Below are 26,178 nucleotides of genomic sequence, written 5' to 3'. Positions count from 1 at the left end.
TTTAGAGTGCCCAATTCATTTTTTCCAATTAAGGGACAATTTAGTGTGGCCAATCTACCTATCTTGCACATCTTTGGATAGTGGGGGCGAAACCCACACAAACACGGGAAGAATGTGCAAACTCCACACTGACAGTGACCCAGAGCCGGGATCAAACCTGGGACCTCGGCGCCTGGAGGCAGCTGTGCTAACCACTGTGCCACCATGCTGCCCTGGGAGCATGTCCTTTCTAATAGTCATCCATACAGGTCCCCGCAGTTTTCCCCCTCCCAGATTACCTGTGTCCAATAGCTCCTCTAGCATTGTGTGTCTCTGGTTCCACTGTTCAAAACGAGGCTATGCACAAAATTATCCGTTGGGACTTCTCTGCCTCCTCTGTGCCTTCTTTATCGCTGTTTTCCTTGCCGTCTGTCTAGACCGTTCATTTGGATGAGCTTGTCCGCTTGTGTAGGGGCAGTAATGTTCCTTGCCCTGGTATGTTACCCAGAGCCTGGCTGGGTACAGCATCCTGAATTTTATTTTGCTTTTCTACAGGGCTTATTATGCTTTATTGAATTCTACCCTGCACTTTGCCAGGTCCACCCCAATGTCCTGGTAGACTCTGATTTTGTGTCCCTCCCAGTTGCAAGCCTTCATCTGTCCCGGCGAAGGATCTTTTCCCGGTCCTGGTACTTGTGCAGCTTGGCTATGATGGCTCGTGGCTGCTCCCCTGCCTTGGGTTTTATTCGGAGCAACCTGTGAGATCCGTCGATCTCTGCCGGCTTGGGGAAGCTGTCTCTCCTCACTAGATTCCCCAGCATTTGGGCCACATAGTCGGTCGGATCCCTGCCCTCGATTCCATCTGATAGGCCCATTATTCTGATGTTCTGCCGCTTCAAACGATTTTCTTGATCCGCCACCTTTCCTTTCAGACTCCCCGGGTCGCCCCAACCTCTTAATTCCGGCCTCCAGGGCGAATATTCAGTCACTCTGGTCCGTTGAGGCTTTCTCCAGCTCCGTTATCGTGCTCCACTGGGCCTCCAGTCTGTTTCGCATGCTGTTGAGGGCCACCTAGATGGTGACCAGCACTTCTGTTACTGCCTCCTTGACTGCCGCCTTTGTTTCGACTTCGATATTGTCCTTCATCTTCTTCAGTTCCCTGGGAAGGAATGTCTTCCATCCATTGGCTGGGGGAAGGGTGGGTGGGGGGTGGGCTGGGGGTGCTGTGCTCTCGCTTTTCGAGTAGCAGATTTCCCTCGCCTCATGGGTCTGCTGCTCACTCGTCCCTTGCGGCAGTTTTTGGTGTCCCTGCGGCTTCTTGAGCTGCTGTTCCCTGGCATTCTTGCTATATTTCTTGTTGTTATGGGTGAGGGGAGGTTTAAGTCTGATTTTCAGGCTAAAGTTGGTTGAAAGCCCCTATTGTTCTGTCCTTTGGAGGAGAGCCACCTGAGGTGTGACTACTCAGCACATCCCCGTCACCAGAAGTCCCATTGTCAATACTTTTAGGTAAAATTAAATGCCAAACAGAACTGTGCGTAATTATACAGAGAACGTTTGGAAATGACTAACCCAGACACTGGAATAACCTGATTTGTGGAAAGTATTGTATTCACTCTTGACATGAAATTGGAAGCACACACAGCCACTAAAATATGAAATTAATCAAGAAAAGCATGAGAACCTACCTGTTATGCAAATATCATATTGAGTAGTTCCTGTAAACCTAACTGGAATTTTCTCATTTAGAAGGTTGGTGGGAATGATTGTAATTCTATATTATAGCTTTCTGCATTGCCCATTTTATATGAGCTAATTTCATTGGGCCTGTCCCAGTGTGATTTCCAACAATTGTTTGATCACAGATGAGTGCGTGTCATAGAAAAGCAAGCCATCCACTTCCATTCCCAGATTCCCAGTTTTCCCACTTCGAATTCCATGTTTCACCAGCAACTCCAGCAGCTTTTCTTCCTGAGGGCAAACAACAAGTTTGACTACAGAACTGAGAGGTTGCAAGTATCAGAAAATATTGAACAAGCTGAAGCTCTTCATTTCAGGACAGGGTTTGATTAGGATAGATGTGGAGAAAATAAACTTTGCTTGTTGGGGAGGAAATAACTTAAGGATCTTAAGGAAAAAACAGTGATCAATATATCCAGACGGGATTTCAGAAGAAACTTCTTTATGTTAACAGTAGACAGACTGTCAAACATGCTACCAGGGGAAATAACTGAAGGAGATAGCATAGATGCAGTTCAGGGAGAGGAACACCATAAGATATAGGAGCAGAATGAAGCAATTTGGCCCATCAAGTATATTCTGCCATTCAATCATAGCTGGATTCTCCACCGGCAGGATCCTTGGTTCCCCCGGTAGCCTCCTCACGTCCGCGGATTTCCTGAAGGCATGAGGGTGCCCACGATGGGAAACCCGATTGGCCGGCTGCCGGGACGGAGAATCACGCTGTCGGGTGTGGCGGGATGGAGAATCGCGCCCGATTCTCATTCCCATTCTCCTGCCTTCTCCCCAGAACCACTAATCCCCTTATTCATCAAGAATCTGTCTATCCCTGTCTTAAAGACACTCAGTGATTTGGCCTCCACAGCCTTCTGCGGCAAGGAGTTCCACAGACCTCCTTGTTCACCACCCTCCGATGAAAAAAATTCCTCCTCATCTGTGTTTTAAAGCATCGTCCCTTCAGTCTGAGGCTGTGCACTTGAGTTCTAGTTTCTCCTACTCGTGGAAACCTCCTCTCCATGTCAACTCTATCTAGGCCCCTCAGTATGCTGTGAGTTCCAATAGGATCCCCCCCATATCCTTCTAAACTCCAACTAGTACAGACTCAGAGTCCTCAACTGCTACGACAAGCCCTTCATTCCGGGGATCATTCTCATGAACTTCCTCTGGACCCTGTCCAAGGCCAGCACATCCTCCCTTCGATACAGGGCCCAAAACTGCTCACAGTATTCCAAATGGGGTCTGACCAGAGCATTAGACAGCCTCAACATTACATCACTGGTCTTGTATTCTAGCCCACTCAACATAAATAAAAACATTGAATTTGCCTTCCTAACTGCCAACAGAACCTGCATTTTAACATTAAGAAAAGGTAATGCTGATGAAGATCAGATGAAGATGAGTGGGATGAGGCTCATCTGGTGCACACATACTATCTAAGGCCATTTGGCTATTTATGCAATGTGGATTTGATGCATCATTCAGTATACAAAGTTTACAGGATTGTGTTATGATGTGGAGATGCTAACGTTGGACTGGGGTGGGCACAGTAAGAAGTCTTACAACACCAGGTTAAAGTCCAACAGGTTTGTTTGGAGTCACTATCTTTCGGAGCACAGCCCCTTCATCAGGTGAGTGAAGAGGTGGAAGTTGCACAGAGTTTGGTGAGACCACACGTGGAGCATTGTGCGCAGTTTTGGTCTCCTTATCTAAGAAAGAATATACTTGCCATGGAGGGAGTGCATCGAAGGTTCACCAGACTGCTTCCTGGAATGGCAGAATTGTTGTATGAGGAGTGATTGGGTCGACTGGCCCTGGATTTATTGGAGCTCAGAAGAATGAGAGGGGATCTAATTGAATCGTCTAAAATTCTGAAAGGGCTGGACTGACTGGATGCAGGGATGTTGTTTCCTGCGGCTGGTGGTCACAGTCTCAGGATATGGGGTAGGCCATTTTGACCGAGTGAGGAGAATTATCTTCATTCAGAAGGTGGAAAACCTGTGGAATTCACTACCACAAAGGCCGTGGTGGCCAAGTCATTGAATATACTCAAGGAGGAACTACAGGGTGTAGAGAAGTGATAAGGAGTACGAGGAGGGCCCGGGAGTATGGTGTTCCAATAAAGAATCAAGCATAATCATACTGAACAGCAGGGCATGCTCGAGGGGCCGAATAATACATTCTTGCTCCTATTTTCTATGATTCTATGTTTCTAGAACCTGAATATCATCAAATTTCGAGTGATATCCGGAAGCATTCATTCCACACGTCGTGGTGAAAATCTGAAACTCTCTCCCTCAAAAAAATGAAGGGAACAATTGAGAATTTCAAAACTGAGATTGAGAGATTGTTAGGGAAGGGTATTAAGCGAGATGAAACCGATATGACACTGAAAGAGTAAATGGGAGTGAAAAAAGCAGATTATCTATGATGACAAAGCAAGCTCAAGGGACTGAATGACCTACTGCCCTAATAATCCATATGTGTTCTGAGATAGCTGCTTTCTGAAGTCACTGCATTTCATAGTTATTTATTGGGCATGAAACACTTTGGGACAATTCTGAATATAGAATGTAAAGAGAAGCTTTTCTTCCTTGGCAAGTGATAGTAAAACAGCCAACTACAATGATAACAGGGAATAACAGATAAGCTCTTTCTTTGACAGGGAAGGTAGTGCAATGTTCCTCCTGCAGAATGTTTGAGGTGAGGGATGCCGTCAGTGTCCCTGCTGATTTCATCTGTGGGAAGTGCACCCATCTCCAGCTCCTCAGAAACCGCGTTAGGGAACTGGAGCTGGAGTTGGATGAACTTTGGATCATTTGGGAGGCAGAGGTGGTCATAGATAGAAGCTTCGGGGATGTAGTTACTCCGAAGAATAAAGATAGATGGGTAACGGTGAGAGGGGCTGGGAGGAAGCAGTCAGTACAGGGATCCCCTGTGGCCGTTCCCCTTAGTAACAAGTATACCGCTTTGGATACTGTTGCGGGGGAGGGACTTACCAGGGTTAAGCCATGGGGTACAGGTCTCTGGCACAGAGTCTGTCCCTGTTGGTCAGAAGGGAAGGTGGGAGAGGAGTAGAGCACTAGTCATTGGGGACTCCATAGTTAGGCGGATAGATAGGAGATTCTGTGGGAACAAGAGAGACTCACGGTTGGTGTGTTGCCTCCCAGGTGCCAGGGTGCGTGATGTCTTGGATCGTGTTTTCGGGATCCTGAAGGGGGAGGGGGAGCAGCCCCAAGTCGTGGTCCACATAGGTAGGAAAAGGGATGGGGATGTAAGGCAAGAATTCAGGGAGCTGGGGTGTAAACTTAGATCTAGGACAAACAGAGTTATTATCTCTGGCTTGTTACCCGTGCCACGTGATAGCGAGACGAGGAATAGGGAGAGAGAGGAGTTGAACACGTGGCTACAGGGATGGTGCAGGAGGGAGGGTTTCAGATTTCTGGATAATTGGGGCTCATTCTGGGGTCGGTGGGACCTCTACAAACGTGATGGTCTGCACCTGGACCAGAGGGGTACCAATATTCTGGGGGGGAAATTTGCTAATGCTCTTCGGGAAGGTTTAAACTAGTTCAGCAGGGGCTTGAGAACCTGAATTGTAGCTCCAGTATACATATAGAGAGTAGTGAGGTCATGAGTAGGGTTTCAAAGTTGCAGGAGTGTACCGGCAGGCAGGATGGTGGTTTAAAGTGTGTCTTCTTCAATGCCAGGAGCATCCAGGATAAGGTGGGTGAACTTGCAGCATGGGTTGGTACCTGGGACTTCGATGTTGTGGCCATTTCGGAGACATGGATAGAGCAGGGACAGGAATGGTTGTTGCAGGTGCCGGGATTTAGATATTTCAGTAAGCTCAGGGAAGGTGGTAAAAGAGGGGAGGGGTAGCATTGTTAGTCAAGGACAGTATTACGGTGGCAGAAAGGACGTTTGATGAGGACTCGTCTACTGAGGTAGTATGGGCTGAGGTTAGAAACAGGAAAGGAGAGGTCACCCTGTTTGGGGTTTTCTATGGGCCTCCGAAAAGTTCCAGAGATGCAGAGGAGAGGATTACAAAGATGATTCTGGGTAGGAGCGAAAGAAACAGGGTAGTTGTTATGGGGGACTTTAACTTTCCAAATATTGACTGGAAACGCTATAGTTCGAGTACATTAAATGGGTCCGTTTTGTCCAATGTGTGCAGGAGAGTTTCCTGACACAGTATGTAGATAGTACGAAGTCTTACAACACCAGGTTAAAGTCCAACAGGTTTGTTTCGATGTCACTAGCTTTCGGAGCGCTGCTCCTTCCTCAGGTGAATGAAGAGGTCTGTTCCAGAAACACATATATAGACAAATTCAAAGATGCCAAACAATGCTAGGAATGCGAGCATTAGCAGGTGATTAAATCTTTACAGATCCAGAGATGGGGTAACCCCAGGTTAAAGAGGTGTGAATTGTCTCAAGCCAGGACAGTTGGTAGGATTTTGCAGGCCAGATGGTGGGGGATGAATGTAATGTGACATGAATTCCAGGTCCCGGTTGAGGCCGCACTCCTGTGTGCGGAACTTGGCTATAAGTTTCTGCTCGGCGATTCTGCGTTGTCGCGGGTCCTGAAGGCCGCCTTGGAGAACGCTTACCCGGAGATCAGAGGCTGAATGCCCTTGACTGCTGAAGTGTTCCCCGACTGGAAGGGAACATTCCTGCCTGGTGATTGTTGCGCGATGTCCGTTCATTCGTTGTCGCAGCGTCTGCATGGTCTCGCCAATGTACCACGCTTCGGGACATCCTTTCCTGCAGCGTATGAGGTAGACAACGTTGGCCGAGTCGCACGAGTATGTACCGCATACCTGGTGGGTGGTGTTCTCACGTGTAATAGTGGTATCCATGTCGATGATCTGGCACGTCTTGCAGAGATTGCCATGACAGGGTTGTGTGGTGTCGTGGTCACTGTTCTGAAGACTGGGTAGCTTGCTGCACACAATGGTTCGTTTGAGGTTGCGCGGTTGTTTGAAGGCAAGTAGTGGGGGTGTGGGGATGACCTTGGCAAGATGTTCATCGTCATCAATGACGTGTTGAAGGCTGTGAAGAAGATGACGTAGTTTCTCCGCTCCGGGGAAGTACTGGACGACGAAGGGTATTCTGTCGGTTGTGTCCCCTGTTTGTCTTCTGAGGAGGTCGGTCCGGTTTTTCGCTGTGGCGCGTTGGAACTGTCGATCGATGAGTCGAGTGCCATATCCCGTTCGTACGAGGGCATCTTTCAACGTCTGTAGATGTCTGTTATGCTCCTCCTCGTCTGAGCAGATCCTATGTATACGGAGCGCTTGTCCATAGGGGATGGCTTCTTTAATGTGTTTAGGGTGGAAGCTGGAGAAGTGGAGCATCATGAGGTTATCCGTGGGTTTGCGGTAAAGCGAAGTGCTGAAGTGACCGTCCTTGATGGAGACGAGTGTGTCCAAGAATGCAACTGATTTTGGAGAGTAGTCTATGGTGAGTCTGATGGTTGGATGGAACTTATTAATGTCATCGTGTAGTCGTTTCAGTGATTCTTCGCCGTGGGTCCAAAGGAAAAAAATGTCATCGATGTATGTCCAACGCCGGCATCTCCACAGTATGTAGATAGGCCAACGCGAGGCGAGGCCATATTGGATTTGGTACTGGGTAATGAACCAGGACAGGTGTTAGATTTGGAGGTAGGTGAGCACTTTGGTGATAGTGACCACAATTCGATTACGTTTACTTTAGTGATGGAAAGGGATAGGTATATACCGCAGGGCAAGAGTTATATCTGGGGGAAAGGCAATTATGATACGATGAGGCAAGAATAAGGATACATCGGATGGAGAGGAAAACTGCAGGGGATGGCCACAATGGAAATGTGGAGCTTGTTCAAGGAACAGCTACTGCGGGTCCTTGATAAGTATGTCACTGTCAGGCAGGGTGGAAGTGGTCGAGCGAGGGAACCATGGTTTACTAAAGTAGTTGAATCACTTGTCAAGAGGAAGAAGGAGACTTATGTGAAGATGAGACGTGAAGGTTCAGTAAAGGCGCTCGTGAGTTACAAGTTAGCTAGGAAGGACCTAAAGAGAGAGCTAAGAAGAGCCAGGAGGGGACATGAGAAGTCTTTGGCAGGTAGGATCAAGGATAACCCTAAAGCTTTCTATAGATATGTCAGGAATAAAAGAATGACAAGGGTAAGAGTAGGGCCAGTCAAGGACTGTAGTGGGAAGTTGTGCTTGGAGTCCGAGGAGATAGGAGAGGTGCTAAATGAATATTTTTCATCAGTATTCACACAGGAAAAAGACAATGTTGTCGAGGAGAATACTGAGATTCAGGCTACTAGACTAGAAGGGCTTGAGGTTCATAAGGAGGAGGTGTTAGCAATTCTGGAAAGTCTGAAAATAGATAAATCACCTGTGTCGGATGGGATTTATCCTAGGATTCTCTGGGAAGCTAGGGAGGAGATTGCTGAGCCTTTAGCCTTGATCTTCAAGTCATCTTTGTCTACAGGAATAGTGCCAGAAGACTGGAGGATAGCAAATGTTGTCCCCTTGTTCAAGAAGGGGAGTAGAGATAACCACGGTAACTATAGACCAGTGAGCCTTACTTCTGTTGTGGGAAAAATCTTGGATTTTTATAAGAGATAGGATGATCATCTGGAAAGGAATAATTTGATTAGAGATAGTCAACACGGTTTTGTGAAGGGTAGGTCATGCCTCACAAACCTTATAGAGTTCTTTGAGAAGGTGGCCAAACAGGTGGATGAGGGTAAAGCAGTTGATGTGGTGTATATGGATTTCAGTAAAGCATTTGATAATGTTCCCCATGGTAGGCTACTGCAGAAAACACGGAGGCATGGGATTCAGGGTGATTTAGCAGTTTGGATCAGAAATTGGCTAGCTGGAAGAAGACAAAGGGTGGTAGTCGATGGGAAATGTTCAGACTGGAGCCCAGTTACTAGTGGTGTACCACAAGGATCTGTTTTGGGGCCACTGCTGTTTGTCACTTTTATAAATGACCTGTAGGAGGGCGTAGAAGGATGGGTGAGTAAATTTGCAGATGACACTAAAGTCGGTGGAGTTGTGGACAGTGCGGAAGGATGTTACAAGTTACAGAGGGACATAGATAAGCTGCAGCGCTGTGCTGAGAGGTGGCAAATGGAGTTTAATGCAGAAAGGTGTGAGGTGATTCATTTTGGAAGGAATAACAGGAAGACAGAGTACTGGGCTAATGGTAAGATTCTTGGCAGTGTGGATGAGCAGAGAGATCTTGGTGTCCATGTACATAGATCCCTGAAAGTTGCCACCCAGGTTGAGAGGGTTGTTAAGAAGGCGTACGGTGTGTTAGCTTTTATTGGTAGAGGGATTGAGTTTAGGAGCCATGAGGTCATGTTGCAGCTATACAACACTCTGGTGCGGCCGCATTTGGAGCATTGCGTGCAATTCTGGTCGCCGCATTATAGGAAGGATGTGGCAGCATTGGAAAGGGTGCAGAGGAGATTTACCAGAATATTGCCTGGTATGGAGGGAAGATCTTATGTGGAAAGGCTGAGGGACTTGAAGCTGTTTTCGTTAGAGAGAAGAAGGTTAAGGGGTGACTTAATTGAGGCATACAAGATGATCAGAGGATTGGATAGGATGGACAGTGAGAGCCTTTTTCCTTGGATGGTGATGTCTAGCACGAGGGGACACACCTTTAAATTGAGGGGAGATAGACATAGGACAGGTGTCAGAGGTAGGTTCTTTACTCAGAGAGTAGTAAGGGTGTGGATGCCCTGCCTGCAACAGTAGTGGACTCGCCAACACTAAGGACATTCAAATGGTCATTGGATAGACATGTGGACAATAAGGGAATAGTGTAGATGGGCTTTAGAGTGGTTTCACAGGTCGGCGCAACATCGCGGGCCGAAGGGCCTGTACTGCGCTGTAATGTTCTATGTTCTATCTTGCGTTTATATAGCAATTTTGATATTGGTAATTGTCCCAAGGGATGTTATGCAAGAACAACAAATCAAAGAATTGACACCGAGCCAGAGGAAGAGGGATTAAGATGGAAACCGAAAGATGAGTCAAAGTACCCGCCACACAGCTTGTTAATCTGCAGAGTAAAATGTAGGCAATCTAATGACGAGGAGGAAAAAAATGTTATAGGAAATAATTCATATGGTTTCTCCATTTCCAAAATAGGTTCAATATTCTTTATAAAGGGTCAAATGGCTTGCAGAACAATCCAGGACCCATTGAGGTGGAGCATAGATTAGAGAGCTTGACATATGCAGAGGTACTGGTTTGACAGGAAAAAGAAAACAGACTTGTATTTATATAGTTCCATTCACAACCTCAGGACATCCCAAAGCTCTGAACAGACAATGAAGTACTTTGAAAATGTTGTCATGTAGTAAACATGGCAGCCAATTTTCACACAGCAAGCTCCCACAAAATAAAACAATGTGTCAATGACCAGATAACCGGTCTATTTCGTTGTTCAAGGAATATTATCCCAGGTGGATTACATAAGAACATAAGAACTAGGAGCAGGAGTAGGCCATCTGGCCTTTCGAGCCTGCTCCGCCATTCAATGAGATCATGGCTGATCTTTTGTGGACTCAGCTCCACTTTTCCGCACGAACACCATAACCCTTTATTACTCAAAAAACTATCTATCTTTATCTTGAAAACATTTAATGAAGGAGCCTCAACTGCTTCACTGGGCAAGGAATTCCATAGATTCACAACCTTTTGGGTGAATTGAAGGGATCAATTGAGAACACATGTAATTTAAGTCATCTATATTTGTATTGTTGAAGATTAATAAGGTATTAGAGTAAGGTATAGATTTAAGTATGTTTAATTAGTGGTTTTGTGTCGGAAAGTGTAAAAACTCTAGTTAGATTCATGTTAAACAACAGTTTTAGCATATATAGAGTAAGGTATAGATTTAAGTATGTTTAATTAGTGGTTTTGTGTCGGAAAGGGTAAAAACTCTAGTTAGATTCATGTTAAGCAATAGTTTTAGCATATATAGGAGTTTTAGGTTCAGTTCAAACTGTGTTTCAAACAGAGTTTACAACAGTAAAAATAAACACGATCTTTGAGGAGGATTGAGATGTTGCCTAACAATCAGGAGCACTTTTGGGGAGAAGACATTTTTGAGTTCAATTTTACCTGGAAGCCAGAGTAGAAGAGCATTGCAGAGAGCGCGAGGGTGAAAACCCCTTGCAGCTTTGCTGGAATAAAAGCTTTAATTTGAGTAAGAGGCAAAAAAGGCAAGTACCAGAAATCTAACGAACAGCTAGCTAAGGAATAAATAGAAGTTTCCAGGACATCTGAAGTTAAAAAAACAGAGGAAACTGGAACTGGAACAGGCTATTGTACATTGAAGCCACATAAAAGAGCTCAGGAGTTGGCTCGTGAGAAGCCAAAAAGATATCTGAAGTGGTTCTAAGGTTTGAGATATCTTACCACAGGCTGTGAAGCGATACATGAAATAATTATGGAGCAATCGGTAACTGGGTCTCAGAGTTTGTGTAAAAAACATTCAAGGCAAACAAATCCAGAAAGGAGAGTAGGAAAACCTGGAGGTGGATTCCTGATGAAAACAACTGAGGGAAAGCATTGTTTGAAAGAAGATTTTAAAGTGCATCTTTTTGGGTGTGATGTTTGGAGACACTCATCTGACAATCACCTAGGGGGAATTTGAGGACAAATTCACAGAAGATTTTGAGTGGAGGAGGTATACTTGAAATCTGTGCACATTTGTGAAGATAGGGGGCAGGGAAGGAGATTATATTGTAGAACATAGAACAGTAGAGCACAGTACTGGCCCTTCATCCCACGATATTGTGCTGACCATTTATCCTAATCTAAGATCAACCTAACCTACATCCCTTCAATTTACTGCTGTCCATGTGCCTGTCCAAGAGTTGCTTAAATGTCCCTAATGACTCTGACCCCACCACCTCCGCTGGCAGTGCATTCCATGCACCTATCACTCTCTGTCTAAAGAACCCACCTCTGACAGCTCCCCTATACCTTCCTCCAATCTCCTTAAAATTATGTCCCCCTCATGACAGCCATTTCCACCCTGGGGAAAAGTCTCTGGCTATCCACTCTATCCATGCCTCTCACCTATCAAGTGTACACTTCTATCAAGTCACCTTTCTTCCTTCTTCGCTCCAGTGAGAAAAGCCCTTGCTCCCTCAACCTTTCTTCATAAGACATGGCATCAAGTCTAGGCAGCATCCTGGTAAATCTCCTCTGCACTCTTTCCAAAGCATCCACATCCTTCCTATAATGAGGTGACCAGAACTGGACACAATATTCCAAGTGTGGTCTAACCAGGTTTTATAAAGCTGCATCAAAACCTCGCAGCTCTTAAATTCAATCCCCCTGTGAATGAAAGCCAACACATCATACGCCTTCTTAACAACCCCATCAACCTGGGTGGCAACTTTAAAAAAATATATATATTTATTAAAGTTTTTAACACAATTTTTCTCCCTTACAAACAGTAGCCTCCTCCCGGCGTAACAAAAAGAAAAAGAAACAAGAAATCGCGTGGAGCAAGATATATACATGGCAAAATAGTATATTTACATAGCTTTGTACACTGACTCTCCCGTACGTGCCAGTTTCCCCAACTCTTCATTTTATCTCTTGCTCATCCACCCCCCCGGGCAGCACCCCCTCCCCGCCACCCCCCCCCCCCCTCCCCGGACGTCGTCGTCCCCCCAGGTTGCTGCTGCTGACCAACCTTCCTCTAACGCTCCGCAAGATAGTCTAGGAACGGTTGCCCCTGGGTGGCAACTTTGAGGGATCTGTGTACGTGGACCCCAAGATCCCTTTGTTCCTCCACACTTCCAAGAATCCTGCCTTTAACCATGGATTCAGCATTCAAATTTGACCTTCCAAAATTAATCACTTCACATTTATCTAGGTTGAACTCCATCTGCCACTTCTCAGCCCAGCTTTGCATCCTGCCATCCTGCAACAGCCCTCGACACTATCGACAACTCCACCAACCTTCGTGTCATAAGAACATAAGAACTAGGAGCAGGAGTAAGTCATCTGGCCCCTCGAGCCTGCTCCGCCATTCAATGAGATCATGGCTGACCTTTTGTGGACTCAGCTCCACTTCCCGGCCCGAACACCATAACCCTTAATCCCTTTATTCTTCAAAAAACTATCTATCTTTATCTTAAAACCATTTAATGAAGGAGCCTCATCTACTTCACTGGGCAAGGAATTCCATAGATTCACATCCCTTTAGGTGAAGAAGTTTCTCCTAAACTCAGTCCTAAATCTACTTCCCCTTATTTTGAGGATATGCCCCCTAGTTCTGCTTTCACCCACCAGTTGAAACAACCTGCCCGCATCTATCCTATCTATTCCCTCCATAATTTTATATGTCATTGGCAAACCTACTAACCCACCCTACACTTCCTTATCCAAGTCATTCATAAAAACCACAAAGAGCAGAGGTCCCAGAACAGATCCCGGTGGAACACCACTGGTCACCGACCTCCAGGCGGAATACGTTCCATCCACTACCATTCGCTGTCTTCCTTCAGCCAGCCAATTCTTTAAACACAGCCAGATTCCCTGTATCCCATGACCCCTGACTTTCTGAATGAGCCTACCATGGGAAACCTTATCAAATGCCTTACTGAAATCCATATACACCACATCCACTGCCTGACCTTCATCAAGGTGTCTCCTCACATCCTCAAAGAATTCAATGAGGCGTTTTAGGCTTGACCTGCCCCTCACAAAGCCATGCTGACTATCTTTAATCAAACTATGTTTTTCTAAATAATCATAAATCCTATCTCTCAGAATCCTTTCCAGTATTCTGCTCACCACAGAAGCAAGACTGACTAGTCTGTAGTCCCCAGGGATTTCCCTATTCCCTTTCTTGAATAGGGGAACAACATTTGCCTCCCTCCAATCATCCAGTACAACTCCAGTGGAGAGCGAGGATGCAAAGATCATCGCCAATGGCGCAGCAATCTCCTCCCTCGCTTCCTGTAGTAACCTTCGGTATATCCCGTCGTAACCTTGGGTATATCCCGTCTGGCCCAGGGGACTTATCTATCCTGATGCTTTTCAAAATTTCCAGCATCCTCCTTTTAAAATGTTTTTTCGAGTACCCAATTCATTTTTCCAATTAAGGGGCAATTTAGCATGGCCAATCCACCTAGCCTGCACATCTTTGGGTTATGGGGGCGAAGCCCACACAAACACAGGGAGAATGTGCAAACTCCACGCGACAGTGACCCAGGGGTGGGATTGAACCTGGGACCTCGGCAGCGTGAGGCAGCTGTGCTAACCACTGTGCCACCATGTTGCCCTATCCTCCTTCTTAATACCAACCTGTTTGAATCTATTAACCTGGTTCTCGCTGTTCTCATGAGCAACAAGGTCCCTCTCTCTAGTGAATACTGAAGCAAAATATTCATTTAGGGCTTCCCCTATCTCCTCAGATTCTCAGCACAAGTTCCCTCCTCTATCCCTGATCAGCCCCACTCTCACTCTGATCACCCTCTTATTTCTGTCATAAGTGTAGAACGCCTTGGGGTTTTCCCTAATCCTTCCTGCCAGGGCTTTTTCATGCCCCCTTCTAGCTCTCCTAAGTCCATTTTTGAGTTCCTTTCTGGCTACCTTGTAACCCTCTAGAGCTGTGCCAGATCCTTGCTTCCTCAACCTTACATAAGCTTCCTTCTTCCTCTTGACTAGAAGCTCCACTTCTCTTGTCATCCAAGGCTTGGTTATAATTAAACTTTTCATGTTTAACACACGTTTTTTTCTTGTTGATAAAAACGAGTTGCCAATCTGGTTACTCTGTTCCTTCACATTTTCTAAGAAAAGTTAAATGTTACGGTCTTCTGAGCCAGAGTTCTATTCCAAGACTTTCCCTTCTTGTAGTAACACCGACTGGGATCGTAGTGCAGGACAGGACTGCACATTCTCCTCTTTGAACACTTTTGGGCATCGATGGAGTGGAAAACTGAGAGATGTTACAAGTTCCACAGTTTTGAGATGCTGGGAAGGAATGAGCCAGAAAAAAAGTGTATGTGACATGTCTCGATTTCGAGATGCAGGAAAGGGGATAAATATGGAAGGGGGGATCTCTGAAGGAGCAAGAGGGTAATTCTCAGGATCAATGAGCTTAGTTTGATTGCACAAAAAGACAGAAAGAGAAAGGAGGCGAGGAGCAAGATGTGATAAAGGGATCACAGGGAACTCCACTGCAGGAACGGGAGAGAGAGAAACGTCCCTCTATTCAAGTGAGAAAATAAATTCCTGTTACTTACCTTATGGACAGTTGGCAATGCTGAGAGACAGATATCCATTTCAGCGGTCTTAGGGAACCCAACTGCTTTGCGTAGGTAGCGTTCATGGATTGTGCAGTTGTTGAGAATGTACAGACCACAAGCTACAGCATAACCTCCCCAGTTTGATACACCTAATAAAACACATTGACATTACAAATTGGTTCTTCTGCTGTTTATGGATCTAGTTTGAGTTGATCAAATCTCATGGACTCAAATGTGAGAAAGGGCCCTTCAGCCCAGCAATCGAAATAATTCCAGAGCCTGCAACTGCTCTGTGATAGGCAGCCAGTCCATACAATCTGTTCACTGTTTCTGTGGAATACAAATATCTATCAATGAAAATTTGGCTTGCCTTAAAAGTTACAGAGATGAACTAGTTACAGAGATAGACATCTTCAATGCTCCTCTTCGCTGAAGTTTCTCATCCCTGGAATCATTGTTGCAAACCTCTTCTGCACTCTCTCCAATAATTCCCACAATACTATATACTTTATTAACTGTTCTCTCCACTATAATGGGCCAGGGTTTAGAGAACACCAAAGTATATCATGGAGTTCACCTGACCAACGACTGTTTATAAATTTTGGTTATGGGGAACGCAAGGGCCCACTTTCCAGGTGTTATGCAACAAAGACCTTAAGTATTTTTAAACAAAACAATGTTTATTCTATGAATCCAGTTAACATTTTATAAACGCACAGTAAACAGTTTATCAACTACCAACATAAATAATCCCCACAGATACAATGCTCTATAGATAACCCTGAATAACTTTTGTAACAACATCCATTAATTAAATATCCTTTTTAACAGACAGCAGGTTTGAATTCTCTACAGAAAGCAGTTATCACTTTTAAATTATCAAGTGATCTGAAGACATTCTTTAGCATGCAGAGAGAGATCAAAATACACCTTCTTGTTTGAATGCAGCTCCCAACTGAAAAGAAAACCAAAAACTCAGTTACAAAACAGCTTCCAGCTCAAAACGAAAGTAAAAGCCAGAAACACAGTTCAGCTCCACCCACACAATGACATCACTGCAGCTATTTGATAAACACACTTTTCTTAAAGGGACACTCACATGACACCACCTATCCTACCACCTTCAATGATCTGTGCACATATACACCCAGGTCACTCTGCTCCCTTCCAGAATTGTAACCTCTTATTTTCTTAGAATCATAGAATTCCTGCAGTGCAGAAGGAGGTCATTCAGCACATCATGTTTGCACGGACTCTCTGAAAGAGCACCCTACCTAGGCCGACTCCCCCCCCCATTCCCCCAAAACTCCATCTAACATGCACATCCTTGGACAGTAAGGAGCAATTTAGCACGGCTAATCCACCTAACCTGCACATTTTCCGACTGAGAGAGGAAACCAGAGCACTCAGAGGAAATCCATGCAGACACAGGGAGAAAGTGCAAACTTCACACAGACTGTAACCCAAGGCTAGAATTGAACCAGCAGCAGTGCTAACCACCGTGTTACCGTGCTGTCTGCTCATGTTCTTCCTACTAAAATGCATCACCACACTTCTCCACATTGAACCCTTTGCTCTCTCTAGACACTAACCAAATTGATCAGCTCTACTCATCACAAATAGGAGATGGCATAGCCTACACTCAGCATAGCTCAGAGTACAGTAAGAAGTCTTACAACACCAGGTTAAAGTCCAACAGGTTTGTTTTGAAACACTAGCTTTCGGAGCACTGCTCCTTCCTCAGGTGCATGAAGAGGTGGGCCACAGAAACATATATATAGACAAAGTCAAAGATGCAAGATGATACTTTGAATGCGTGTCTTTGCAGGTAATTAACGATAACCTCACGATGCTCCACTTCTCCAGCTTCCACCCTAAACGCATTAAAGAAGCCATCCCCTATGAACAAGCCCTCCGTATACACAAGATCTTCTCAGACAAGGAGAAGCATAACAGACATCTACAGATGCCCTCATATGAACGGAATATGGCGCTCGACTCATCAATCGACAGTTCCAACGCGCCACAGCAAAAAAGTGCACCGACCTTCTCAGAAGACAAACATGGGACACTACCAACAGTGTACCCGTCATCGTCCAGTACTTCCCTGGAGCAGAGAAACTACAACATCTTCTTCGCAGTCTTCAACACGTCATCAATGAAGACAAACATCTTGCCAAGGTAATCCCCACACCCCCACTACTTGCCTTCAAACAACCGCGCAACCTCAAACAAACCATTGTTTGCAGTAAACTATCCAGTTTTCAGAACAGCGACCACGACACCACACAACCATGCCATGGCAATCTCTGCAAGACATGCCAAATCATCGACATGGGTACCACCATTACACGTGAGACCACCCCCCACCAGGTACGTGGTCCATACTTGTGCGACTCAGCCAACGTTGTCTAACTCATACGTTGCAGGAAAGGATGTCCCGAAGCGTGGTACATTGACGAGACCATGCAGGTGCTGCGACAACGGATGAACGGACATCAGGCGAGAGTCGCCAGGCAGGAATGTTCCCTTCCCAGCGGGGAACACTTCAGCAGTCAAGTGCATTCAGCCTCTGATCTTCGGGTAAGCGTTATCCAAGGCAGCCTTCAGGATGCACGACAACGCAGAATCGCCGAGCAGAATCTTATAACCAAGATGCACACACATGAGTACAGCCTCAATCGGGACCTTGGATTCATGTCGCATTACATTCAACCCCCACCATCTGGTCTGGGCATGCAAAATCCTACCAACTGTCCTGGCTTGAGACAAGTCACACCTCTTTAACCTGTGATTATCCCTCTCTCCAGTTGCTCCGTCTGGACCTGTAAAGACTTAATTACCTGCAAAGACTCACATTCAAAGTATCGTCTTGCATCTTTGACTTTGACTATATATATGTGTTTCTGGAACCCACCTCTTCATTCACCTGAGGAAGGAACAGTGCTCCGAAAGCTAGTGATTCGAAACAAACCTGTTGGATTTTAACCTGGTGTTATAAGACTTCTTACTGTGCTCACCCCAGTCCAACGCCCGCATCTCCACATCATAGCTCAGAGTAGTAAAACCAGCAGCATGGGAATTGTAACGTGCATCCTTCCTCTCCCACAAACTTGAGAACAGTGTCAAGATTAGTGCCGTCACTGTTTCCAGGTTACTGGTTCAATAACTGACTAAAGATGACTTTGAAATCATCGAATTTAAAAAGCTGAAAATTGCATTTTTAAAACCAACCTTCGCATCTCAAGCTTATTGTTGCAAATCCCAATAAACCCACCTGCAATGACTGTAAAATCTGCTTCAACGTCACAAGCTATCAGGTCCCCATTGTGAATGTATTTTCTGACGGTCTCCTTCACCTTTCCCATTCCAAGTTCATTCCCTCCATCGCCAATACCTAGAGAACAAAGAGACAAAATGAACCCTCTGGCAAACAGACCCATGGGTGTTTATTGGGAGGCATATATTCATAGACCAATTCAAGATAATTGCAGAGGAAGGGACTGAGGGGTAAGAGACATGGAACTGCTATATGGCAGGCCAAATGATAGAACATTACAGCACAGTACAGGCCCTTCGGCCCTCGATGTTGCACCGACCTGTGAAACCACTCTAAAGCCCATCTACACTATTCCCTTATCGTCCATATGTCTATCCAATGACCATTTGAATGCCCTTAGTGTTGGCGAGTCCACTACTGTTGCAGGCAGGGCATTCCATACCCTTACTACTCTATGAGTAAAGAGCCTACCTCTGACATCTGTCCTATATCTATCTCCCCTCGACTTAAAGCTATGTCCCCTCATGCTGGACATCACCATCCGAGGAAAAAGGCTCTCACTGTCCACCCTATCTAATCCTCTGATCATCTTGTATGCCTCAATGAAGTAACCTCTTAACCTTCTTCTCTCTAACGAAAACAGCCTCAAGTCCCTCAGCCTTCCCTCATAAGATCTTCCCTCCATACCAGGCAACATTCTGGTGAATCTCCTCTGCACCCTTTCCAAAGTTTCCACATCCTTCCTATAATGCGGCGACCAGAATTGCACGCAATACTCCAAATGTGGCCGCACCAGAGTTTTGTAGAGCTGCAACATGACCTCATGGCTCCGAAACTCAATCCCTCTACCAATAAAAGCTAACACACCGTACACCTTCTTAACAACCCTCTCACCCTGGGTGGCAACTTTCAGGATCTATGTACATGGACACCGAGATCTCTCTGCTCATCCACACTACCAAGAATCTTACCATTAGCCCAGTACTCTGTCTTCCTGTTATTCGTTCCAAAATGAATCACCTCACACTTTTCTGCATTAAACTCCATTTGCCACCTCTCAACCCAGTGCTGCAGCTTATCTATGTCCCACTGTAACTTGTAACATCCTTCGGCACTATCCACAACTCCACCGACTTTAGTGTCATCTGCAAATTTACTCACCCATCCTTCTACGCCCTCCTCCAGGTCATTTATAAAATTGACAAACAGCAGTGGCCCCAAAACAGATCCTTGTGGTACACCACTAGTAACTGGGCTCCAGTCTGAACATTTCCCATCAACCACCACCCTTTCTTTGTCTTCTTCTAGCTAGCCAATTTCTGATCCAAACTGGTAAATCACCCTGAATCCCATGCCTCCGTATTTTCTGCAGTAGCCTACCGTGGGGAACCTTATCAAATGCCTTACTGAAATCCATATACACCACATCAACTGCTTTACCCCCATCCACCTGTTTGGTCACCTTCTCAAAGAACTCAATAAGGTTTGTGAGGCACGACCTACCCTTCACAAAACCGTGTTGACTATCTCTAATCAAATTATTCCTTTCCAGATGATTATACATCCTATCTCTTATAAACCTTTCCAAGACTTTGCCCACAACAGAAGTAAGGCTCACTGGTCTATCGTTACCAGGGTTGTGTCTATTCCCCTTCTTGAACAAGGGGACAACATTTGCTATCCTCCAGTCTTCTGACACTATTCCTGTAGACAAAGATGACTTAAAGATCAAAGCCAAAGGCTCAGCAATCTCCTCCCTAGCTTCCCAGAGAATCCTAGGATAAATCCCATCCGGCCCAGGGGACTTATCTATTTTCACACTTTCCAGAATTGCTAACACCTCCTTATGAACCTCAAGCCCTTCTAGTCTAGTAGCCTGAATCTCAGTATTCTCCTCGACAACATTGTCTTTTTCCTGTGTGAATACTGACGAAAAATATTCATTTAGCACCTCTCCTATCTCCTCGGACTCCACTCACAACTTCCCACTACTGTCCTTGACGGGCCCTACTCTTACCCTAGTCATTCTTTTATTCCTGACATATCTATAGAAAGCTTTAGGGTTATTCTTGATTCTACATGCCAAAGACTTCTCATGTCCCCGCCTGGCTCTTCTTAGCTCTCTCTTTAGGTCCTTCCCAGCTAACTTGTAACTCTCGAGCGCCCTAACTGAACCTTCATGTCTCATCTTTACATAAGCCACCTTATTCCTCTTGACAAGCGTTTCGACTGCTTTAGTAAACCACGGTTCCCTCGCTCGACCACTTCCTCCCTGCCTGACAGGGACATACTTATCAAGGACCCGCAGTAGCTGTTCCTTGAACAAGCTCCACATTTCCATTGTGGCCATCCCCTGCAGTTTTCCTCTCCATCCGATGCATCCTAAGTTTTGCCTCATTGCATCATAATTGCCTTTCCCCCAGATATAACTCTTGCCCTGCGGTATATACCTATCCCTTTCCATCACTAAAGTAAACGTAATCGAATTGTGGTCACTTTCACCAAAGTGCTCACCTACCTCCAAATCTAACACCTGTCCTGGTTCATTACCCAGTACCAAATCCAATATGGCCTCACCTCTTGTTGGCTTATCTACATACTGTGTCAGCAAACCCTCCTGCACACATTGGACAAAAACGGACCCATCTAAAGTACTCGAACTAGAGCATTTCCAGTCAATATTTGGAAAGTTAAGTCCCCCATAACAACTACCCTGTTTCTTTCGCTCCTATCCAGAATCATCTTTGCAATCCTTTTCTCTACATCACTGGAACTTTCCGGAGGCCTATAGAAAACCCTCCTTTCCTGTTTCTAACCTCAGCACACACTACCTCTGTAGACGAGTCCTCATCAAACGTTCTTTCTCCCACCGTAATACTGTCCTTGACTAACAATGCCACCCCTCCCCCTCTTTTACCACCTTCCCTGAGCTTACTGAAATATCTAAACCCCGGCCCTGCAACAACCATTCCTGTCCCTGCTCTATCCATGATCTCTTCCAATCCTGTATACACCTCTGCTCCTAATTTTGTACATTTGCTCTCCCACAATATTACAGAAAAAATGTATTCTTAAGAAGGTTTGGGGAGTTATTTTGTATTGCAAATACTTCCCAACATTTGCTAAAATTTTAATTATCATCACCAAGGAGACTTAGTATTAGAAAATTGGGGATAAATAATAAATAACTGAAATAATAATTTGAAACAATGACATGAAATGATTAGCATCTCAAGGGAAAGCTAGTGAATTCTATGGGTCGATAATTTCCTCAGAATTGACACAGACTCTTCTATGGGACTGACCCAGAAATGTTTAAGGGGGTGTAGAAACAAGCAAGCGGAAATCGGGAACTGTTTCTATTAGGGCAGCACGGTAGCACAAGTGGCTACCACTGTGGCTTCACAGTTCCAGGGTCCCAGGTTTGATTCCCCGCTGGGTCACTGTCTGTGCAGAGTCTGCACGTTCGCCCTGTGTCTGCGTGGGTTTCCTCTGGGTGCTCCGGTTTCCTCCCACGGTCCAAAGACGTGCAGGTTAGGTGGATTGGCCATGCTAACTTGCCCTCAGTGTCCAAAAAGGTTAGGAGGAGTTATTGGGATGGGGTGGAAGTGAGGGTTTAAGTGGGTCGGTGTAGACTCGATGGGCCGAATGGCCACCTTCTGCACTGTATGTTCTATGTTCTAAAGAGTCCATTTGTGAAGGGTGAGTGTGGACAGGCAGCACCATCTCAGGAGTGGAATCTCTGCCAAATTCTCACCAATACTTGCATTTATATCATGTTTTCAATCTAGTAACACATCCACTGGCACTTTACAGGAGCATAACCAGAACACAAAATGTTGACTTCCAGTTGTGACCATGGAGTGAGTGGTCACACACAGGGCAGCTCCTGCTTAAAGGCACAGAAAAGAGCTCTTTTCACCCGATACTGGGTGAAATTTTGATGAAAAGGCGATGGTGAATGTTGGATGAGCAGTTTCCCCCAGGACTGGTATGTTTGCTGGCTATCAGGCCCGGCAGAAGAGTTGGCTGAAACGTTGGAGGGAAACTTGCTTGGGAACTGAGATGCTGGCACTTTGCTGCAGCAACCACTGTAAGAATGCAGGTGGGAGAAGGCCAAGTTGGACAAGCTGATGGCGTTTATTGAAGACGAATTCTGCCGGCAGAAAAAGGAAATGCATGAGGATCGCTCAAAGGCCATCGAAGGGGCTGTGGCACCCCTGATGTGTTCTCTGGAATGGGTGGAGAGGTGTTTGGAGGTGCAGGGGTCGCAGATTCGGGGGATTGGAGGAGTGATCTCAGAGTCGATTTCAGCGGGAGCGGAGCAGGTTAGTCAATTTCAGCGGGAGCAGTGCGCAAGTGATTTCTGGGAGGTAAGTTTCTCCTTTAAAAACACTTGTCTTTGCAGGGGCAGGCCAGTCGATTTCAGCGGGAGCGGAGCAGGCTAGTCAATTTCAGCGGGAGCAGTGCGCAAGTGATTTCTGGGAGGTAAGTCTCTCCTTTAAAAACACTTGTCTTTGCAGGAGCAGGCCAGTCGATTTCAGCGGGAGCGGAGCAGGTTAGTCAATTTCAGCGGGAGCAGTGCGCAAGTGATTTCTGGGAGGTAAGTTTCTCCTTTAAAAACACTTGTCTTTGCAGGAGCAGGCCAGTTGATTTCAGCGGGAGCGGAGCAGGCTAGTCAATTTCAGCGGGAGCAGTGCGCAAGTAATTCCTGGGAGGTAAGTCTCTCCTTTAAAAACACTCGTCTTTGCAGGAGCAGGCCAGTCGATTTCAGCGGGAGCGGAGCAGGTTAATCAATTTCAGCGGGAGCAGTGCGCAAGTGATTTCTGGGAGGTAAGTTTCTCCTTTAAAAACACTTGTCTTTGCAGGGGCAGGCCAGTCGATTTCAGCGGGAGCGGAGCAGGCTAGTCAATTTCAGCGGGAGCAGTGCGCAAGTGATTTCTCGGAGGTAAGTCTCTCCTTTAAAAACACTTGTCTTTGCAGGAGCAGGCCACTCGATTTCAGCGGGAGCGGAGCAGGTTAGTCAATTTCAGCGGGAGCAGTGCGCAAGTGATTTCTGGGAGGTAAGTTTCTCCTTTAAAAACACTTGTCTTTGCAGGAGCAGGCCAGTCGATTTCAGCGGGAGCGGAGCATTAGTGATTTATGGGAGACCTTCATAGGGGCAGGCTAGTCAATTTCAGCGGTAAACACTTACCTGGTCCCGTTTTCGGTCCCTCTTTGCTGTTTTTAAAAAAAAATTAGTGTTTAAGGCGGGAACAGGAGGTTCGACCCACGGACTTCTGGGAAAACCCTCACCAATAAATTCTGGTGGAGAGGAAACCCGAGACACTACACGTGTAGTGTCTCCCACCCGCCCTCCTCCTCTAACCTAATAATAAAACCCATTGGTGTGAGGTAAGTACCATATTTTATTATTATTATTTTTTTTTTTTAATTTTAATTTAGTTGTTAGCCAGATCTTGGTAGAAAGTTAGAGGGATGGCAGGGAAGGGAGTGCAATGTTCCTCCTGCAGGATGTTTGAGGATGCCGTTAGTGTCCCTGCTGATTTTACCTGCAGGAAGTGCTGCCATCTCCAGCTCCTCCAAGACCGAGTTAGGGAACTGGAGCTGGAGTTGGAAGAACTTCGGATCATTCGGGAGGCAGAGGGGGTCATAGATAGCAGCTTCAGGGAATTAGTTACACCAAAGATTGAAGATAGATGGGTAACTGTAAGAGGGACTGGGGAGAAGCAGTCAGTGCAGGGATCCCCTGCGGTCGTTCCCCTGAGAAACAAGTATACCGCTTTGGATACTTGTGGGGGGGGGGACTTACCAGGGGTAAGCCATGGGGTACGGGCCTCTGGCACGGAGTCTGTCCCTGTTGCTCAGGAGGGAAGGGGGGAAGAGGAGCAGAGCATTAGTAATTGGGGATCGATAGTCAGGGGCACAGATAGGAGATTTTGTGGGAGCGTGAGAGACTCACGTTTGGTATGTTGCCTCCCAGGTGCAAGGGTACATGATGTCTCGGATCGTGTTTTCCAGGTCCTTAGGGGGGAGGGGGAGCAACCCCAAGTCGTGGTCCACATTGGCACTAACGACATAGGTAGGAAAGGGAGCAAGGATGTCAGGCAGGCTTTCAGGGAGCTAGGATGGAAGCTCAGAACTAGAACAAACAGAGTTGTTATCTCTGGGTTGTTGCCCGTGCCACGTGATAGTGAGATGAGGAATAGGGAGAGAGAGCAATTAAACACGTGGCTACAGGGATGGTGCAGGCGGGAGGGATTCAGGTTTCTGGATAACTGGGGCTCTTTCTGGGGAAGGTGGGACCTCTACAGACAGGATGGTCTACATCTGAACCTGAGGGGCACAAATATCCTGGGGGGGAGATTTGTTAGTGCTCTTTGGGGGGGTTTAAACTAATGCAGCAGGGGCATGGGAACATGGATTGTAGTTTTAGGGTAAGGGAGAATGAGAGTATAGAGGTCAGGAGCACAGATTTGACGTCGCAGGAGGGGGCCAGTGTTCAGGTAGGTGGTTTGAGGTGTGTCTACTTCAATGCCAGGAGTATACGAAATAAGGTAGGGGAACTGGCAGCATGGGTTGGTACCTGGGACTTCAATGTTGTGGCCATTTCGGAGACATGGATAGAGCAGGGACAGGAATGGATGTTGCAGGTTCCGGGGTTTAGGTGTTTTAGTAAGCTCAGAGAAGGAGGCAAAAGAGGGGGAGGTGTGGCGCTGCTAGTCAAGAGCAGTATTACGGTGGCGGAGAGGATGCTAGATGGGGACTCTTCTTCCGAGGTAGTATGGGCTGAGGTTAGAAACATGAAAGGAGAGGTCACCCTGTTGGGAGTCTTCTATAGGCCTCCAAATAGTTCTAGGGAGGAAAGGGTGGCGAGGATGATCCTGGAAAAGAGCGAAAGTAACAGGGTAGTTATTATGGGAGACTTTAACTTTGCAAATATTGACTGGAAAAGATATAGTTCGAGTACATTAGATGGGTCGTTTTTTTGTACAGTGTGTGCAGGAGGGTTTCCTGACACAATATGTTGACAGGCCAACAAGAGGCGAGGCCACGTTGGATTTGGTTTTGGGTAATGAACCAGGCCAGGTGTTGGATTTGGAGGTAGGAGAGCACTTTGGGGACAGTGACCACAATTTGGTGACGTTTACGTTAATGATGGAAAGGGATAAGTATACACCGCAGGGCAAAAGTTATAGCTGGGGAAGGGCAATTATGATGCCATTAGACGTGACTTGGGGGGGATAAGGTGGAGAAGTAGGCTGCAAGTGTTGGGCACACTGGATAAGTGGAGCTTGTTCAAGGATCAGCTACTGCGTGTTCTTGATAAGTATGTACCGGTCAGGCAGGGAGGAAGGCGTCGAGCGAGGGAACCGTAGTTTACCAAAGAAGTGGAATCTCTTGTTAAGAGGAAGAAGGAGGCCTATGTGAAGATGAGGTGTGAAGTTTCAGTTGGGGCGATGGATAGTTACAAGGTAGCGAGGAAGGATCTAAAGAGAGAGCTAAGACGAGCAAGGAGGGGACATGAGAAGTATTTGGCAGGTAGGATCAAGGAAAACCCAAAAGTTTTCTATAGGTATGTCAGGAATAAGCGAATGACTAGGGAAAGAGTAGGACCAGTCAAGGACAGGGATGGGAAGTTGTGTGTGGAGTCTGAAGAGATAGGAGAGATACTAAATGAATATTTTTCGTCAGTATTCACTCAGGAAAAAGATAATGTTGTGGAGGAGAATGCTGAGACCCAGGCTAATAGAATAGATGGCATTGAGGTACGTAGGGAAGAGGTGTTGGCAATTCTGGACAGGCTGAAAATAGATAAGTCCCCGGGTCCTGATGGGATTTATCCTAGGATTCTCTGGGAGGCCAGGGAAGAGATTGCTGGACCTTTGGCTTTGATT

At 46.1% G+C, this 26,178-nt stretch overlaps 1 protein-coding gene across 4 annotated transcripts in view; it reads right to left on the bottom strand.

The window, feature by feature from the left end:
- Nucleotides 1-1,561: 1,561 nt before the first annotated feature.
- Nucleotides 1,562-26,178, bottom strand: part of dglucy (D-glutamate cyclase) — a 67,573-nt gene continuing 42,956 nt past the window's right edge. For all 4 annotated transcript variants that reach the window (XM_072494113.1, XM_072494107.1, XM_072494114.1 and 1 more), the window contains exons 11-13: nucleotides 18,278-18,397; nucleotides 14,998-15,149; nucleotides 1,562-1,947 (exon numbers count right to left, since the gene is read on the bottom strand). In XM_072494113.1, coding sequence (XP_072350214.1) covers nucleotides 1,795-1,947; nucleotides 14,998-15,149; nucleotides 18,278-18,397 — 425 coding nt within the window. In that variant the 3' untranslated portion in view covers nucleotides 1,562-1,794. The remainder of the gene's footprint in view (nucleotides 1,948-14,997; nucleotides 15,150-18,277; nucleotides 18,398-26,178) is intronic.

The sequence above is a fragment of the Scyliorhinus torazame genome, chromosome 2 (assembly GCF_047496885.1).
Source record: "Scyliorhinus torazame isolate Kashiwa2021f chromosome 2, sScyTor2.1, whole genome shotgun sequence".
Taxonomy (NCBI): Eukaryota; Metazoa; Chordata; class Chondrichthyes; order Carcharhiniformes; family Scyliorhinidae; genus Scyliorhinus; species Scyliorhinus torazame.
This window is presented reverse-complemented; position numbering and strand designations above follow the sequence as displayed.